This window comes from Thamnophis elegans, chromosome Z (assembly GCF_009769535.1).
Source record: "Thamnophis elegans isolate rThaEle1 chromosome Z, rThaEle1.pri, whole genome shotgun sequence".
NCBI lineage: Eukaryota > Metazoa > Chordata > Lepidosauria > Squamata > Colubridae > Thamnophis > Thamnophis elegans.
The window spans coordinates 39,031,373-39,050,170 of record NC_045558.1 but is presented as its reverse complement, the minus strand read 5'-3'; the positions used below and the strand labels follow the sequence as shown (position 1 = coordinate 39,050,170).

Here is an 18,798-nt window from a genome sequence, read left to right as displayed (position 1 = left end):
AGTATAAAAATAAAACATAAATACACATCCTTCACATTCTGTAGAGTTGACTTGAAAACCCGATATTGCATTAAAATGGAATTATATGGTAGAATTCAAGGTAGTTACTGCCCTGGGATAGAAGCTGTTTTGGGGCTTGTTTTTATTATCCTGTACCATCTGCCATGTGATAATAGTTGAAAAAAAGGGTGCCCAGGATGAGATGGCTCTTTAAGAATGTTTTGAACTTTCTTAAGGCAGCGGGACCTATAAAGTTTTTCCAAGGAGAGGGTAACCAATGATCCTCTGGGCAATGATGTTAACCCTCTGGAGTGCTGTCCTATCTGCCACTTGCAATTAGCAAACTATACACGGGTGCAGTAAGTTAAAATATTCTCTATAGTGCAGCGGTAGAAGATCACCAGCAATTTTTCATTCAGTTGTTGTTTCCTGAGAAGTCTCAGGTAGTATAATTTCTGCTAGGCCCTTTTGACAGTGCTGCAATGTAAGTGTCCCAGGTCATGTCCTCTTTTATAACACTCAACAATTTAAAACTGGTCACTTTCTCCTCTCAGTCTCCATTGATAATCAAGGGCTGGATGTCGGATCTATTCCTTCTATAGTCTACTATTAGCTTCTTGATCTAATTGGTGTTAAAGACCAAGTTATGTCTCCACACCACAAAAGCAACAGGTTCACCTCATCTCGATAGGCAGACTCATCCCCCTCCCCCCTGGAAATGAGTCCCACCACCTGTATCATCTGAAAATTTAATAATAGTATTACTGGCATGAGTGGGAATGCAGTCATGCACATAAAGAGTATAGAGTAATGGACTCAACATGCAACCCTGTGAGGTACCAATGTTAAGAATAAGGGCTGAGGACAGGAAATCCATGATCCAAAGGCAGATTGAATAAGAAAGTCCAAGATCAATAAGTCACTAGTCTATGTGGAAGTATTGTGTTAAATGCAGATCTAAAATCTACAAAAAGCTACCTCACATAGTTCCCTCCTTCCCCGTTCCAAATGAATTAGAGCAGTGTGAAGAGTGATGGCTATAGCATCCTCTGTAGATCTAATTTGTTCTGTATGCAAACTGGTGTTTATCAAATGTATGTGGAAAACCAGAAATGATGTGCTGGCAGACCAATTTCTCAAAGCACTTCATGATAATAGAAGTAAGTGTCACTGATCTCTAATCAAAATGTAAAGGAAAATACAAGAGTTAAGAAATATTGTACTGCTTTAAAAAAAACCATTTGTAAATTCCATTATGACAGGCACATCTGGAATTCTGTGGGCACTATGGTCGTGGGGAATGAATATGTCCAACTCACAAAAATGGCTGAAAAAAATTGAAATGGCCTATAATTAAACAAAAATACCACACTAACCATAGCAAGTGCCAAGGGAGAAGGTCACATGGTTGACCAGAAGCTCCACTATAGTGATCCAGGACAATTGAAAAGGGTTTAAATCAAGAATCTGAAACATTGCTGGTTGTATCAAATCTTTCATTTCAAGGACAATTTATTTGTATCCAAAGTTTCACTGTAAATATATCCCCAAAAGTATTTTGATGGCTATAGAAGGCAAAATGGGATTATAAATACATGAAAGAATGTAAACCTATACATATTATATGTCATTTAATATAACATTACTGTCAACTTGTAAAGTGTTTCCATGACTTTTATCAAATTGACATGGGAGGGAGAATTCCATACATACCTTTGGCCAGAATTGGATCTCAGGTTTCTACAGCAGGTGTGTGAAGCGCAAAGTTCACACCTGCTGCAGCACTTTGTTGGTGGATATGATTTATGACACAGACTGAGGGGAGGGGAAACACAGGGGTAAAGTTCAGAGACCATTAAGTGGAAATCAGTTTCGACTCTGCAGAAGAGCATGCCAAAATGTTGCTCCTAATAAATGACTGGATTTCTTTTGAACTTTGTAAACTAACTAGGGCATCCTTTGGAAACTTCACAATTACAACATTACAAGAATAAATCATCCCCAAAAGAGAAAAATAAAATGTCAAATTATCTGTTATTGCTTACCTGACAAACCACTGCCTGAAGCATAGCATCAAAGCCTCCTTCAGGTGTATCAATATTTCCAGATATTTTCTGCTTATTAATTACGCTTCTGAATTCTGATATTTTGTCAGTCAATGATAAAACATGAATAAAACCATGAGGTGGCATACAATCAAGTTCATAATCACTGTTTGGATGAAAGAATAGTAACTTGTAACTCCCACATAATTTTTTTTAAAACTAGTTGCATATGGCAATGTAGCACAGCAAATAGATATTTAAAACATTATACTGATAACCTCAAGGCTTTATAAACTGAGAGAGGAATTATCTTTGCTCTTCACTGGTAAGCTTTTATTTAACAAGTCTTCCTTTAATTCAGGTTTCTCACTATGACTGGTTATATCAGCATAGTTCAGGAAAAAAAACACTTAACTATTTTTTGGGATGTGCTATTCTAAGGATATGAAAGAGTGTAAGTGGCAATTATTTACATTTGGTGGCAAAGTTTCTATAAATATCAAGAAGGGGACAATTTTAAAAATATCTCTATTTTTTCTATCACTGAATGTGTACAGTATAGCCACATAAAATTGTGACTTTAAGGAGTAAGCTGGTCTCATAAATCTACCTCTAATTTTCTGCCTAAGAAGTGAATTATATAAATAGAAAATATGCTATTTGAGAGAGAAAATAATACAAATATATATTTCTTATTTTAAAAAATGATTATTTTTAATGCAATTGGTGTCAGTAAAAATAAACATCATTTCCATTCTCCTACTACTAACCTACTACCAAACATACATCAGCAAATGAAATGTAAAACTTTTAAAACTAGGGTGCAAATTAAGTTTTTTTCCAAAATTAGTATTACAGTTAAATGATTTTTATCAATGAATATTATTTATTAATAGTATGAAAAAGGTGCATCCAAAGAGTATGGTAGAAAAAAGCTGATAATGCAACCAATGATGCCACTTATAGTCTTCTACTTTTTAATGTACATACGCAAAAACAACAGGCATTGTTTGCATCATTGCAATTGCACTCTCAACTACTTACAGATAGTCCTGGAAAATTAAAATTTACAATTTTGGGATCAAACAAATACATTACCATCCTTATCCATAATACTGGAGTAGTCAGCTATCTAAAGCTCCATATTATAATATGAGTAATTTATTTATATGCCGCCCTTTTCCCTGGAGGGACTCAGGGCGGCTTACAACTCGAAAAGGGAGGGAAACAAACAATTGACACATAAGACAATACATCATTAAAAGCACGACATTCATACTATTCGGGTGGGTTACAGTCTTTAATCCCAGGCCTGATGGGATAGCCAGTTTTTAAGGGCTGTGCGGAAGGTCTGGAGGGTGGTGAGGGTACGAATCTCCACGGGGAGATCGTTCCATAGGGTCGGAGCTGCCACCGAGAAGGCTCTCCTCCGCGTAGTTGCCAGTCGACATTGACTGGCAGATGGGACTCGGAGGCGGCCTAATCTATGGGATCTAATTGGTCGGGTGGAGGTAATTGGCAGTAGGCAGTCTCTCAAGTGCCCAGATCCACTACCATGAAGGGCTTTGAAGGTGATAAGTAGCATCTTGAAGCGTACCCGGAGATCGACCGGAAGCCAGTGCAGCTCGCGGAGGATAGGTGTTATGTGGGTGAAGCGAAGTGCACCCACAATCGCTCGCGCGGCCGCATTCTGGACTAGCTGAAGTCGCCGGATACTCTTCAAGGGCAGCCCCATGTAGAGCACATTGCAGTACTCCAGCCTAGAGGTCACAAGGGCACGAGTGACTGTTGTGAGAGCCATATTATAATATGACAATACATATTTATTTAAACCTTGTAGCAGATAAAGCAAATGCAAATTCACTTATTAGTTATTCTACTTTTCCAAAAGAGAATTAGACACTGAATGTATAAGTGTGCACCCATGAATGCCCCATTGAATTATGTATATCTATTTTTTTAACAATACTTACCTGCACTGATTATGGATTCTTTTTGGATGAATACTAATATAGGGTGATACTGTTTTATCTACATAGGATCCAAATCCAAGTTGCAAATCAATTGAGATATTTTCCATCTTCTGAGATAATTCAAATCCAACAGAGTTTAATCGTTCTATATGTCTGTGCATAGATGCAGATACATCAACTAAATAATAAAGATCAACAGGATATTTTTCCAGTGGGCGGACTTTCAGCATAAAACTTGCTTCAGAGCCTAATAATGCAAAAAAGCAGATCTACAATCAGTACTTCTGAACATTCACATTACTTTAAAATCAAATCCTATGCAAAATATTTTTCCAGTTTTACTAGTTTAATTTAGTTTAGCTTTTAAAACTGTAAGTATTAAGTATTAAGTGTATTTTACACACACACACACACACACACCTTTTCAAGCCATTCCATTTTCTATGCTATTCTCATGATCTTACTGACAAAGAGGCAGTTTAGTTGAAAAATTATATAATTATACAGTGTGTATTACTAAGTATAGCAATACTTTGGATTTCAGATATGTACAGGTAATCTTTGACTTTCAACATTTCATTTAGTGACCGTTCAAAGTTACAAAGCCACTGAAAAAGTGACTTATACCCATTGCAGGGTCATGTGATCATCTTTTGTGACCTTCTGACAAATCAAAGGAGAAACAAGATTTACTTAACAACAGTGTCACTAACTTAACAACTGTAGTGATTTACTTAACCAAATGTTGTAAAATGGGGCAAAATTCACTTAATGAATGTCTCACTTGCAACATAAAATTTGGACTCAACTGTGGTCATAAGTCGAGGCTATGGTCATAAACTATATTTACAAAAACTTTCCAATCCTGAGTGAATGCAATGCCCTATCACAGAGATGGTTAATCATTTTGGCACTGAGTGCCGAAACTGCCACGCATGCATGCACATCTGCTGGAATGCCGGAACACAGAAGAGAGCATATGTCCGGTGTGCATGCACAGGCCAGAATCCAGTTGCTCTCTTCTGGGTTCCAGAGTACACATGCGCACTGGTGAGCTGCTCAGGTAACCCTCACTGTTCTAAACAAAGCATCTACCAATGACAAAGTGATTCCTTTCATGCTAGCTTATGGTTTGTTTGTTTTTTCCTTATAAACCGGAGTCAAGTGCTCTCCTTCTGGTACTGAAAGAAAACTGTATATGCAGGTGAAAATAACAAAATGTAGCTGAAATTACTATCCCTTTAGTTATTACTATCCCTTTAGTTATTAATTTGGGGGGGGGGGTGAGGGTTTCACTGAAGCTCCAAAAGGAAAAAATACCCCAATTCTATTCCCTTTCTTCAATTATTTGCTAATGGAATATCATCTAGTGATATCATTCTCCTAAAATGCTAAAAGAAATGTCTCCCCCTTCTCCAAATAATTTACCTTAAAAACAGTTCTTTTCCCAACAAAGGTGATTAAATTGACATATATTAAACTGTATTTAGAAGGACAAAAGTTGGGATTTCATTAGGATCATGGTCCAATAAAAATGTTTGCATACCTTTCTTCTAGAAATAAAGCAGGAAAAAGACAAAGAAACAACCTGGCCAATACTAGTGAACAAAGGCTACCAATGCATAAATACAGAGAACAGTTCCTAAGGAAAACAAAGCACAAAAGAAAGCAAATTTGGATCAAAAGGTTATTCTAAGAAATAAGATATTTCAACTTGATTATTTAAAAAATAAACAAGATTTACTGGATGAAACAAATTTAATGTTAAACTTATTCAGTTTTAAAGTATATAAATTACTCTAGTATTAGGTGAAGAAATAATATTTATGTTTCAAATTGTGAAATATCTGCATTTAAGAATTGTGCATGAATCTATTTGTTGCTTTTAGCCCTTATTGGGAAGTTGGTGTACACAAGTGGTGTACATACACACACAAAAAACCAGCATCATTTTGCCTAGCTCTGCCCCATTCAGGCATGTAATATTTCCATGGGCTAAGAAAAGAGCTGAACTTTGGGACTAGGAAATTCCAGATAGCTTATGCTTAAAATTAGTAATAACTTAAATTGTTAAAAATTTGGGTAACAGCAAGAAGCTGAGTTCAATGTAGAGATATTTTAGACTGTGATTGTCAAAAAGTTATACCATGTATGGGCTCTGGGAAGTCGGGGGGAGGGAAGGGAGGCGGGGATCTAGGGGGAGGGGGGAAATATAATATGTGTTAAATTTTAAAGCATGATTGCACTTGTATACTGTGGTTTTTTTAATGTTAGTGTCAAAACAGAACAAACTGAATATATTGGAAAGTAATAGAAGTATACCGAAGGGAGGAGCTGAATGAAAGAAGAAGGAGAGTAGAGAGGGTGAGAGAGAGGAGGAGAAGGAAGGGAGGGAATGGATTAAGAGAGGGAGTGATAGGGTTAGGGTTAGATAGAGGGGGAGGGGAAGTAGGTGTAGATGGGTATAAGAGAAGGAAGAATGAAAGTTGGAGGGGGTTGAAAGAGGGTGTATGGTGGGCTAAGGTGGTATATTGGGTTTGTATTGTAGGGGGCATTTTCTATAAAAGTGAGGGCTGTGTTTATTACCCAATGTTATATGCCTCGGTTGCACAGTAAACATGTGATTGTATAGAATGAAATGGAAATAAAAAAGATTTGTACCAAGAAAAGAGCTGAACTTTGTGTCACAACACTGTGATTATGATGCTGTTACTGTGAACCACTTTTCCTCTTCTTCTGTTGGTTCTATGTCTATTTAGATTCACTGTTATTTTTTCAAGTGCCTGGACTACTGCATGTGGCATGACATTCTTGTGGTTGGAATAAAAGCTATTATTTCAATGGCAGTTTCCTACTTGGATAGTCCATAACAAATAAGGGAGTCTCAAATAAGAGTCACGACAGAGACATGGCAGAATATAAGTAAATAATAAATAAACAAATTCTCGTCTCTTACTCTCTGATGATGTTATCTTGTTTGGGTAATGAAAGGTCTGCAAGAAATCAAACAAGCTCAGAGAGCACCAAGGACTCCTGTTACCTAATTTTCCGCATGAAAGGGGTGGGCACCAACTATAGTCTAGCATTAATAAGGATAATTCTCAATGAAATTTAATATATGCCCATCTGCTCTCCTCCTTTGCTGGGGTCACATGTTTAGAAAAAGCCACTGCTATCTTAGGTTATCAGAATTAGGTATGTATGTCACTTTGACCAAAAAATAAGATAGGAATAAATATTGTATCTGTCTCTCTGATGGTAGCTGTATTATCTGGATGTTTATATTATTTTTTAAAATGTATGTTTTGTATTCTAAAGATGTCAAAATATATCATTAAGATAAATCCATTTTACATCAGGGTTGGCATTTCAATAGTGGGGGGAAAAGTACAACACTCTACCAGGGGTGGGTTCTAGCCGGCATTACTGCTAGTTCGCTTGTGCGCATACTGGATGCGCACTGCACGTTCATTTCAATGGAAATTGTTCTGTGCATGTGCAGAATTCCAAAAAAAGATGGCAGCGGTGACAACAGCGGTGACTGGGGAACCGGTTAGGGAGTGTGGCCAGCCTGGGTCTCTGCCGGTTCTGCGACCCAGGCCAACATACTACTACTGGTTCAGCCAAACTGGTAGGAACCAACCTCTGCATTGTATTTCTATAGTAATTAAAAAACTGTAAGACATATTGTATATCCTCACTTATTACTGTTCCTGCTCCTTTGATAGAAAGTAATGAAAAGCATATGAGATTTCAAAATGATATTTTTCTCCTTAGCACTTTCCATTCGAATTTATGGAAACTCATTTCTTGTAGCAGAATAAGTAATAATCTACTTCATAACACTACTTCAATGAAATATTACCTCTGCCACAACTGTAATTTCCTGTGTTTTGCTAATGATAATAAGAAAATTATGAATGTTTATATAAACAGGCAAACTATGTGGCTTTAGGCAACTCCTACTTTTTCTAACAGGGTTGCTACAGGCCAGGGACATTGGGATTAACTCATCTATTTTATGCCAATTTCCTTGAAAGAGGATAAAATGTGAAATATGTTAGAATTTTAAAAGCTGATTTTCAACGGACTAAGATTTTTTTCCTGAAATGTCAGCTGGCTCAGAATACTGCATTCTTCTATTTTCAGGCACACAGACATCTATTATAAGGGGATAGAATGGAATAGGATAATGAAAAGATTGGCCAAGTTGCTCTGAAAAATAATCTAAATTTATAAGATCATTCCTATTGGCTGAAATCAACTTAAACCATCTTATAATCATCCATGAGTAGATTTTAAAACTATAGCAGGAGCTTTGCCATAGAAAACAACAGACAATTTTCATACCATTATGTGCATTTCTGCCTATGCGTGAAGGCCTGTGTGCATGTACAGAAATCTGGTACAACTGGGTTTATCCCATCACAATTAATCCAGAGTAGATTCCCCTTTGCAGATATTCATGTTCTATATATACCTATAGTTCCCTGAGGTATAAATAAAACACTGATGAACCCTGTAGCAAAGCCCTTTAACAGCACTACAGTTACTTGGGCTTTTATTTAATATACCTTTTTATACCAGAAACGTGAATAGCTAAACCTTGACCTATGACCACAACTGGGCTCAAAATTTCTGCTGATAAGCAAAGCAGTTGTTAAGTGAGTTGTGCCTCATTTTATGTCATTTTGCCACAGCTGTTAAGTGGATCATTCAGTTTTTAAGCAAATCTGTCTTCCCATATTGATTTTGCTTGTCAGAAGCCAGGTGTGAAGGTTACAGATGCTGATCACATGACCATGGGCAGTACATAAATATATGCCAGTTGCCAAATGCCCAACTTTTGTTCGTGTGACTATGATGATGCTACAACAGATGCAATTGTGAAACCTGGTCATGAGTCACTATTTTCAATGCTGTTGTAACTTTGAATGGTCATTAAATGGATGGATGTGAGGACAACCTATAATCTTTTCTTAATAGGGAGCAATTAAGTAGTTCTCCCTTATTGACAGTACTGTAGATGTATTTAGTTGGTAGAAATTTCGCAATGCTAATTGAGCACACTGATGCATTTTAAAATTTCCATGCCCTGGGCAATGTTCATAGCTGAGTGGTTGTTTACGCTAGGATTTTGTGTGTGATTTTATGTGAAATAGAGCTGTCTCCCCCAAACTTTTGGGCACCCAGGACTGATTCCATAGAGAGAGGGGGCATGGTTTTGTGTGCTGCTTGCAACTTGCGGATAAGTCTTCACCTGTTTGTGCGGCCCAGTTTATGGCATGCCGTGGATTGGTGCAGGTCCATGGACCCAGGTTGGGGACCCCTGAAGTAGAGGATTCTAAAAGAAGGGACCATTAATAGAGGTACTTGCAATCAGTATCAGTTGGGCTACATTTGTTTCCTCTATGTTTGTCCGTGACTGCAAAAAAGGTACTGGTATTTGCCTTAATTCTATGTATGTTGAAAGAGTAGAAAATCTACATTGCTTGCAACATTAAAATTACATATTTGTTATGATAATGCCAGGTGATTATAAAAAGTGAACTATCCAAATGCTGCGATTAGAACTTTCTCTAGTACCGAGGAATGAAAGCGATCACTAAAATCAGTATAAATATCGAAAAGGAGGCCTGCATACATCAATGCAATGCGCAATGCTGTTTTATGTATTTATTAGATTTATACTGTGGTCGATTCCACATGAGTCAACACTAATCTTGCTAGGTGATGCCCACTGAAATACTACAGTTATGAAACCCAAAGTTTTTCAAGTTAGGCTTGTAAATTGATTGTATTGTACTTTCTTTGATCATAGGCAAAACTAGAAATAATGCTTTCAATGCAGCTGGAATCATCAACTTAGAAAATATTATTGTAAGCAAGTTAATTTACCAAGAAGAATGACGAGTCTTGGTACAATTCACTAGACCAATGATGAATTGTGTTGATGTTGAAAACAATAATATTTGGGTAGGGAAACTTTAGGCAGATGAATAATGGTCTGAAGTTCCCCTTCACTTACAAAGGATTAGGGACGAGGTATATGTTTGGCAAGTAAATTCTGCTACAGTTAAATAGTAACTCAGAGAAAATTCTTTATATGTATCTGGTTCATACATCTAGAGCAAGATTTCTGAATAAACCATAATTCAATATGTTAATGCTCATGTTAACCTTATGTTTTTACAAATGTAGTTCACCAGCTCTCAACCTGCTAGATAATTCCCAGAAACCGAATTAGCTTGTCAGAATGGAGTTTTTGTTTTCTTTCATTTTAATCAGCAAATTCAATATCTAAATTTCCAAACCAAGAGTAATCCAAATAAACAATTATTTCTATTCTTGTCTGTATGAACATACCTTTGGCATTAAAACAAGCTTATATCTACATGCTCTTCACTTAAAGAGGAGGATATTTGCAAGAAACAAATCTGTATTCAATTCTGAAAATATATTGCTTCCAATGTGCTTCAAATATCCTCAAATGCATCAATAGCTGCAACATGCACCACAATATGTAACCTTATTGGCTGAGCCCTTGAGATTCTCATTCAACTTTCTTCTTCCCAATGCCTCATCCAAATGGTTGATCATTGATTGCCTTTTCTGACAATTCTGCCAAGTTCAAATACAGTGCAGATTTTACTCAGAGTCTCAAACTAATGAACATCCCATCAAGGGATCATACAGGAAGCATAAATAGATCACCTCGATAAGGGGTCCTCAACCCCAAGACTGTGACCTATCTGGAACCATGTGAATGGTGAACCGGGGCGCAAATGCACAGATTGACCTGGGTAAGCAGCAGGCGGGGGTGCATGCACATGCCTGCACAGTTCAATGTACTCAAGTTGAACTGCTTGTGCATGTGCATGTGTTCTGGCCTGCCATCATGCAAATTGAGCTGAGCACACACATGCACAGGCCCGCCTCTGACCTAGATGCTTAAGAGAAAACAAGAATCTATTAAAATGCTTAAATCATATCTAAATATGTATATATAACAAAAAACTTTACTATGCCATAACTATTGAATTTGCAAGCTGTTCCCAGTGCATTGTAAATTCAGCCTTCTTTGATTTTGTCCCCACCATCTGCAGAATGCAGATCCTTTTGAGTTTGCTATCAAGTTAGTGTGAAACAAAATTGGAAATTGGGAGCATGGTGAGCTTTTCAGTGATCCCAGTTAAAAAGCAAGGCATACCGGTAGGAAAAATGCAGGTTCCAACCAATGAGGGCAGTGGGGGCTGGTTTTCCAAGTTTGCAGAGCAGCTGGAATATTTTGCTCCTGGCAATACATCAAGGCTACTTTGCAGCCAGCACCGAATGAATGAATGACAGGCATTGTGTAGCAGAAGTGAAATATAATGTTTACTGGTAGATATCCACTTTGTATGTGTTTATGTGTGTGTATTTGTGTGTCTGCACATTCATGCACACAGAAGATGCATTTTGGAATCAGAATCAGGTTTCACACCTGGAAGAATATTCCTGTCTTCAATTTAAGAAAACAAAATCTACCTAAGAATTATAGGCAATGTAAACAAAATGTCATTTACAGAATTTGGATGTAGAGAGCAGTAACTAAATATAGAGTGATTAACTTTAATGATCCAATTTTGATGAACAGCTAGTAGAAATTAAGACAATAGATAATTGCATCAGCCAGATTCATTAGTTATTTAAGAAGACAGCAAGGACATTAAAATTGTTGGAACCAATTATTCTAAGTAATTTTATACCAACTCCACAACTAACTGAATTAGTGTATCCAAAAGATTATGAAGTTGTATTTTTTGAATAAGTTAGAATCATTTCATTTGTTTTCTCAAAACTGAGTACATCTTCAGAATCTGTTAGAATCCAAGATCCTTTATCTTCAGTCTCCTAGTCTGTGCCAAAGGCAAAATGTAGTTTTTATATTAAACAATATTTCTGATATCCAAACCTGGACGCAGGTGCACTGAAGCTTCTCCTGGTATAACTTGAATGTTAGCCTCATTGCTGGACACTGTTACATCAACCTTAGGACTTTCTAGGAAATCTGGCTTGCAGCCTCTTTGGATTAAATGTAAAACTATGTCACATCTTTCTTTCAGCTTTGTTCCTGCCATGAAATCCTGTTTGAATTGGGGGGGGGGGGGCGAAATACATAATAAAAGTGTAAGAAGTTGGAGAACTTTAATTTCCAGAAAATATAATATCATATAAACAAAAAGTTATTATCCCAAACCAACAATAAAGCCAACATCACCAAACCATTTATAATACCACTGTTTTTAAAGACAGGGGAGATATTACTGCGCATTGCAACAAAACTGGATACAGGTGGGAATAAAGCTATTCAGACTATTTTATAAGAAATCAGCATCAATAGTAAAGTACATAACTTTAAGACCAAGTACAAATGCCGGTATTCATCTTTAATGCCTGTAATAGTACATGAAATTTTATTTAAAGGATCATATAGAGCTGCCTAGCAAATCCGAAGCCCTTTCATGTGCTCATAGGAGAAAAGATGAACTTTATAGCATTCCTCATTAGAGATAAAAATTATTTCTTTCTTTTCTTTTGGAGAAAGCACTGAACATTATTATTTCACTATTTTTATAATTAGGAGATCATAACAAAGCATATTCCTACATGTTGTTTTGCCAAAGGTTTGGTTACTTATTGGAATATAAAGGTAAACATAAAGGTTCTCCTTGCACATATAGTCATTCCTGACTCTATGGGGCAGTGCTCATTTCCGTTTCAAGGCCAAAGAACCAGCGCTGTCCAAAGACATCTCCATGGCCCATGACTAAACGCTGAAGGAGCACTGAACGCTGTTACCTTCCCACCAAAGGTGGTTCCTATGTTTATACTTGCATTTTTACCTGCTTTCGAACTGCTAGATTGGCAAACGCTGGGACAAGTAGTGGGAATTCACTCCCTTACATGGCGCTAGGGATTCGAACTGCTGAATGTTGAACTTTCTGATCAACAAGCTCAGTGTCTTAGCCACTGAGTAATCACATCCCTTTGGAATATAGAGACAACTTGAATATAGAGATAATTTATTGGAATATAGAGACAACTAAAACCTTGGGCAGGAAGGTTAGTGGCCTCTATCTGTCTGCTGACTCCCAGATAGCTCCTTACTTTAATAAAGAGCTTTATTAGATGAAGCACCAGAGATTTATTTATTTATTAAATTTGCTTATACCCATCTCACTATAACCGAGTGAGTCTGTTAAAAAAAAAGAAAATGAATGACCAAACATGGGAAAAAGTTTGAACCTACTGTGTGCCTTTCATGTGTATCTGCTCTCAAGACAATGTTCAGTCAGTTTTATGTGTTTTTGTGTATGTGTGTGCCTTCAGATCAGTGTTGACGCCTGGTAACTGGAATTTGCTAAGTGTGAGAAATTCCAGGAATTTCCCAAGCACCATTCTGTCAAAATTGAAGTGTTGCAAAATCCTACTGTATAGGTAGAGAAAGAAACATAAACAAATAAATAACAGCTGACTAATACAAAGAAACTGTTTACCTCTTGAACACACCAACCACATTCAGGACCCACCGCAAGACAGGCAGTACATGTTGCTGCATTTGATACGACACATCTGTTGTCTGCTACAAAAAGAAATAAACTATTAAACTGATTGCAAACATTTGAAGGACCAAGCCATAATTTATAAAATGTTAATCCTTGTATTTATGGTATCTTTTATTTTAGAACTAGGCAGCTCTTCTGGAAAGCAGGGGACAATATCATCAGACTTCTGATCTTAACCAAAATAGGAAGTGATGCAATCATAACAAACAAAGAAAGACATTCATGACGAGTTGTTGGTAGAAAGTCTTTTAGAAACTTCAAATCTGAAGTAAAGTTTTCGCCCTCTCTGTTTTTGAAAAGCAACCAATCAAGCAAAGGCATCAGAACAATTTTGGTTAGTGAGTAGTAATCTCTTTGTGATTTTTGGAAATTGGGCTTGCTTCTTTATCCTCAAGCCAGGGATAAGCAATGTTTACCACTAGAGAAGCTATTAAATTACAATCCCCAGCATTCATGCTTCTTAAGGATGATGAGAATTTTTGATCAACAGCTAGAATGCCATATGTCACTTATTCTGACTCATCCAGTTACATGCAAACTGCTACATGAAGTTTGGTCCTGCTTAGTTCATTTATGGCAATTCTGCTACAATTATACCTTTTCAAACATACTTGTCAAACTGGCAAGCTGAAGAAGGCATGGGATATATATTTCATAAAAATTCAACTACTACCTAACATTACTATTACATCTATTGCCTGTCAACTTTTCTTACATTAAATCTTAACTATCTTATCTTAATGAAGCATTTTTTTGAAACATACTTTTTTTATTTTCCATTTTCATAACATATAATCACATGTATACTATTACATAGCCAATATCATATTGTATTAAGTAGTAATTACATCAGTTCCTCTTGCCATCAACGCCCAGAAAGATAAAAACCCATTATTAGCTCTTCTGCTCTCCATACACCTCTTTCTTCTGCCTCTCTCCTATCTTCTTTCTTCCCTCCATCATCCTTTTCTACTCTACTTCTCCTTCCTTTCTCCTTCTCCTCTCTCTTCATTCCACTCCTCCTTATTCTCCTCATCTTCCCCCTTACCCTCTCTCCTATCCCTCTCTTCCTATCTTTCTTCTCTCCTCTGCTTCCCACTCTTCCTCTCATTCACTTGGTATATTTCAGCTTCTGAGCAAATTCCATTCTATGTTGATGGTATTTATGCTACCATATCAATATACTTAACATATCTTAGTTTTAAAGAAAAAATAAGACAAGACAGTATACATGTGTAATCATATTACTTTAAAATCTAACACCCCTCGTCAAGCCTAATATACATCCCTCCCTCCCACCCAACCTTCCCCCAACCTTCCCTCCCCCGACTTCCCAGAACCCATACACGGTATAAATATTTAACAAAAACAGTCTAAAATATATTTGAAAAAAGAATAGAAAATTGATAACATCTTTAAATTGAACTTAGCTCCTCCTTGCTAGGCTAACTTTAAACAATTTATATCATTCCTGATCTTAATCATAAGCTATCTAGAATTTCTTAGTCCCATATTTATTTTATATATAATCGATCCATTTTTTCCAGTCTCATTTATATCTCTCATTTGAGTAATCCTTAAGATATGCAGATATTTTAGCCATCTCAGCTAAATTTGTGACTTTCAATGTCCATTCTTGAATTGTAGACAAATCTTCCTTCTTCCAGTATTGCATCACCAACAATCTAGCTGCAGTTATTAAGTGCACAATCAAATTAATCTCTACAGCTGTACAATCAGCAATTATACCTAACAAAAATAACTGACGGGTAAACTTTATCCTTTTTTAAAGAACATTTTTAAGAACATTTTGCATAATCCACCATATTTTTATCCAAAATGCTTTAACATTTTTGCAAGTCTACCATATATGAAAATATGTAGCATCGAGAGAATCACATCTCCAGCATTTGGGTTGTAAGTTCGGATACATAGAAGCCAACTTTTTAGGATCTAAATGCCATCTATAAAACATCTTGTAAAAGTTTTCTGTCAAGTTTTGGCCTTGTGTAAATTTTACATTTCTTACCCAAATCCTTTCCCATGTATCCAACATTATTGGTTCTTCAATATTTTGAGCCCACTTTATCATACAGTCTTTAACTAATTCTGTTTCGGAGTCCATCTGTATTAATACATTGTATAGTCTCTTTATATGCATTAAGCTTTGATCTCTTATTTGTTTAAATAAATTATCCTCGACTTGCATAAAACCAATTTTTTGATCTGTTTTCCACCTGGCCTGTAGCTGTCCATACTGGAACCATGTTTGAATTACATTTTCCTCTTTTAATTCATCCAAGGATTTTAGTTGTGGCGCAGTGGTTAAATGCAGCACTGCAGGCTACTTCAGCTGACTGCAATTCTGCAGTTCGGCTGTTCAAATCTCACCGGCTCAGGGTTGAATCAGCCTTCCATCCTTCCGAGGTGGGTAAAATGAGAACCCGGATTGTTGTTGGGGGCAATATGCTGACTCTGTAAACCGCTTAGAGAGAGCTGAAAGCCCTATGAAGCGGTATATAAGTCTAACTGCTATTGCTATTTCTAGGGTAAGAAACTGTCTGTAAGTAATTATATCCTGTTTTTGTACTATGTTCATATTTTATATTGCATGTCTAGGAATTGCCCACATGGGTATCTTATCATTTCATTTGTATTGATATTTTTTCCAGACCCACAGTAAAGCATTCCTTAAAATTCCTTAATGAAGCATTTTTGTTTCAGATTAAAAAGTTACTTTAATTTGGCCACATTACTGTGACTACTACTGTTTATTTTCAAATGATATCCCTTGTATATTTGATACGTTGTTAGAGGTTTGTACTCTACTAAAGGACAGCATGCCACCAACTATTTTCATCCCTTTGTCAGAGGATACTGGAAGACAGCCATTGAAATATAATCTGTTTTGTGTTCAGTCACTTTGCAGAGTTTCAGTACAGCAACCATATCCATGGAAGATGAAACTTAAAAGGTGCATTTATTTCAAATTCTACAACAGAAATGGTAACATTTTGTTATTAAATGATAGGTCTCTTTTTTTAGTATGAAATGAAAGGAATAAACCAAAATGTCAATGACTCTTTTCATTAAAAATTGAATGCCAGTATATTAAAAACAATTTTGAAATTAGAGCAGGCCAAAACAGAGCCAGAACACCCTTCCAAAATATATACATACTTAAAACCACATGGCAAAGAGATGGACATGAGCCCCATGCTTATAACCCAATTACAAGAAGTGCAGAATCTGATGGTTTAAATTTTTCTAAGACTTCACTTCAGTCTGTTTATTCAAATTCATATTTGAAAGATAATCATGTTACATAATATTTACTTAAAACTTCAGTTTATATGCTGCATTATTTCTAGCATATGATTAAAACCTAAAAAAAATCATTTACCTTTCTATCACCAACTTTATATAGTCCACCAAAAGTTAGAACACTGAAATGTATAGTGTCTGGAGACATATTATAGGGCAAAGAATATCAGTAAGATGAATCATTCTCAAACAATTAGCTGATTTAATTTTGTATGATCGCTATTCGTTTTCTGCAAATTGTTGCCTTCCTAAAGTGTTGGCTGATGCCTTCTAATGTTTTCTTTCACCAAGCCCACAGTTATAAAGGCAGGTCTTCCCAGTAAAGGGCATTAGCACTCCAAAATCCTAGAAAGGAATAGGAATAGGAATAAGTTTATTTATAGGCCGCCCTTTTCCCTGAGGGGACTCAGGGCGGCTAACAACTTATGGGAGGGGATACAAACAGTAACATATAACATAACACATAATTAAAAAGAATAAACAACATTCATTCAGCATTCGGGTGGGGGCGAATCAAATCTTTACCCCCAGGCCTGACGGGATAGCCAGCTCTTGAGGGCTGCGCGGAAGGTCTGAAGGGTGGCGAGGGTACGAATCTCCATGGGGAGATCGTTCCAAAGGGTCAGAGCTGCTACTGAAAAGGCTCTCCTCCACGTAGTGGCCAGCCGGCACTGGCTGGCAGATGGCACTCGGAGGAGGCCTAATCTATGAGATCTGATAGGTCTCGAGGAGGTAATTGGCAGGAGGCGGTCTCTCAAGTACTCAGATCCACTACCATGAAGGGCTTTGTAGGTGGTAAGAAGCACCTTGAAGCGCACACGGAGATCAACAGGTAGCCAGCGCAGCTCGCGGAGAATAGGTGTTATGTGGGCGAACCGAGGTGCACCCACAATCACTCACGTGGCCGCATTCTAGACTAGCTGAAGCCGCCAGATGCTCTTCAAGGGCAGCCCCATGTAGAGCACGTTGCAGTATTCCAGCCTAGAGGTCATGAGGGCGCGAGTGACTATTGTGAGAGCCTCCCGATTCAGGTAGGGTCGCAACTGGCGCACCAGGCGAACCTGGGCAAATGCCCCCCTGGTCACAGCCGACAGGTGGTAATCAAAGGTCAGCTGTGGGTCCAGGAGGACTCCCAAGTTGCGAACCCTGTCTGAGGGGTGTAAAATTTGGCCCCCCAGCCTGAGCGATGGAACACTAACCAAATTATTGGGAGGGAAACACAACAGCCACTCGGTCTTTTCTGGGTTGAGTACAAGCTTGTTAGCCCTCATCCAGTCCCTGGCGGCCTCAAGACCCTGGTTCATCACGTCCACCGCTTCATTGAGTTGGCACGGAGCAGACAGATACAGCTGCGTATCGTCCGCATATTGATGGTATCTTATCCCGTGCCTCCGAATGATCTCGCCCAGCGGTTTCATGTAGATGTTAAATAGTACGGGGGACAGGACCGACCCCTGCGGCACCCCATATGTTAGGGGCCTCGTGGTCGATCTCTGTCCCCCAACCAACACCGACTGCGACCTGTCCGAGAGGTAGGAGGAGAACCACTGCAAAACAGTGCCTCCCACCCCCACCTCCCGCAGTCGTCGCAGAAGGATACCATGGTCGATGGTATCGAAAGCCGCCGAGGAGTTTATCCCAGCCCTATTTAATAATTGAAGCTTATAATTCAGGTTTTTGTTGCTTCTTCTCTGATTCAATAAGGATATAAGGGGAATGGAAGATAAAATATAAGAAGACTTGCAAGATTCTATTATTCCAGCTTATTTCATTAAAGTATACTATAGTCTACTGATAGCTAACTTTTTCCATCCCCCCCACATGCGCCCGGTCCGCCACACACCCCAT

At 37.6% G+C, this 18,798-nt stretch overlaps 1 protein-coding gene across 1 annotated transcript in view; it reads right to left on the bottom strand.

Moving 5' to 3' along the window:
* Positions 1-18,798, bottom strand: part of ITGB8 (integrin subunit beta 8) — a 42,631-nt gene that overhangs the window by 11,389 nt on the left and 12,444 nt on the right. Inside the window, exons 2-5 of the mRNA XM_032237293.1 lie at positions 13,558-13,643; positions 11,973-12,144; positions 4,019-4,265; positions 2,046-2,211 (exon numbers count right to left, since the gene is read on the bottom strand). Of these exons, the coding sequence (XP_032093184.1) occupies positions 2,046-2,211; positions 4,019-4,265; positions 11,973-12,144; positions 13,558-13,643 (671 nt within the window). The remainder of the gene's footprint in view (positions 1-2,045; positions 2,212-4,018; positions 4,266-11,972; positions 12,145-13,557; positions 13,644-18,798) is intronic.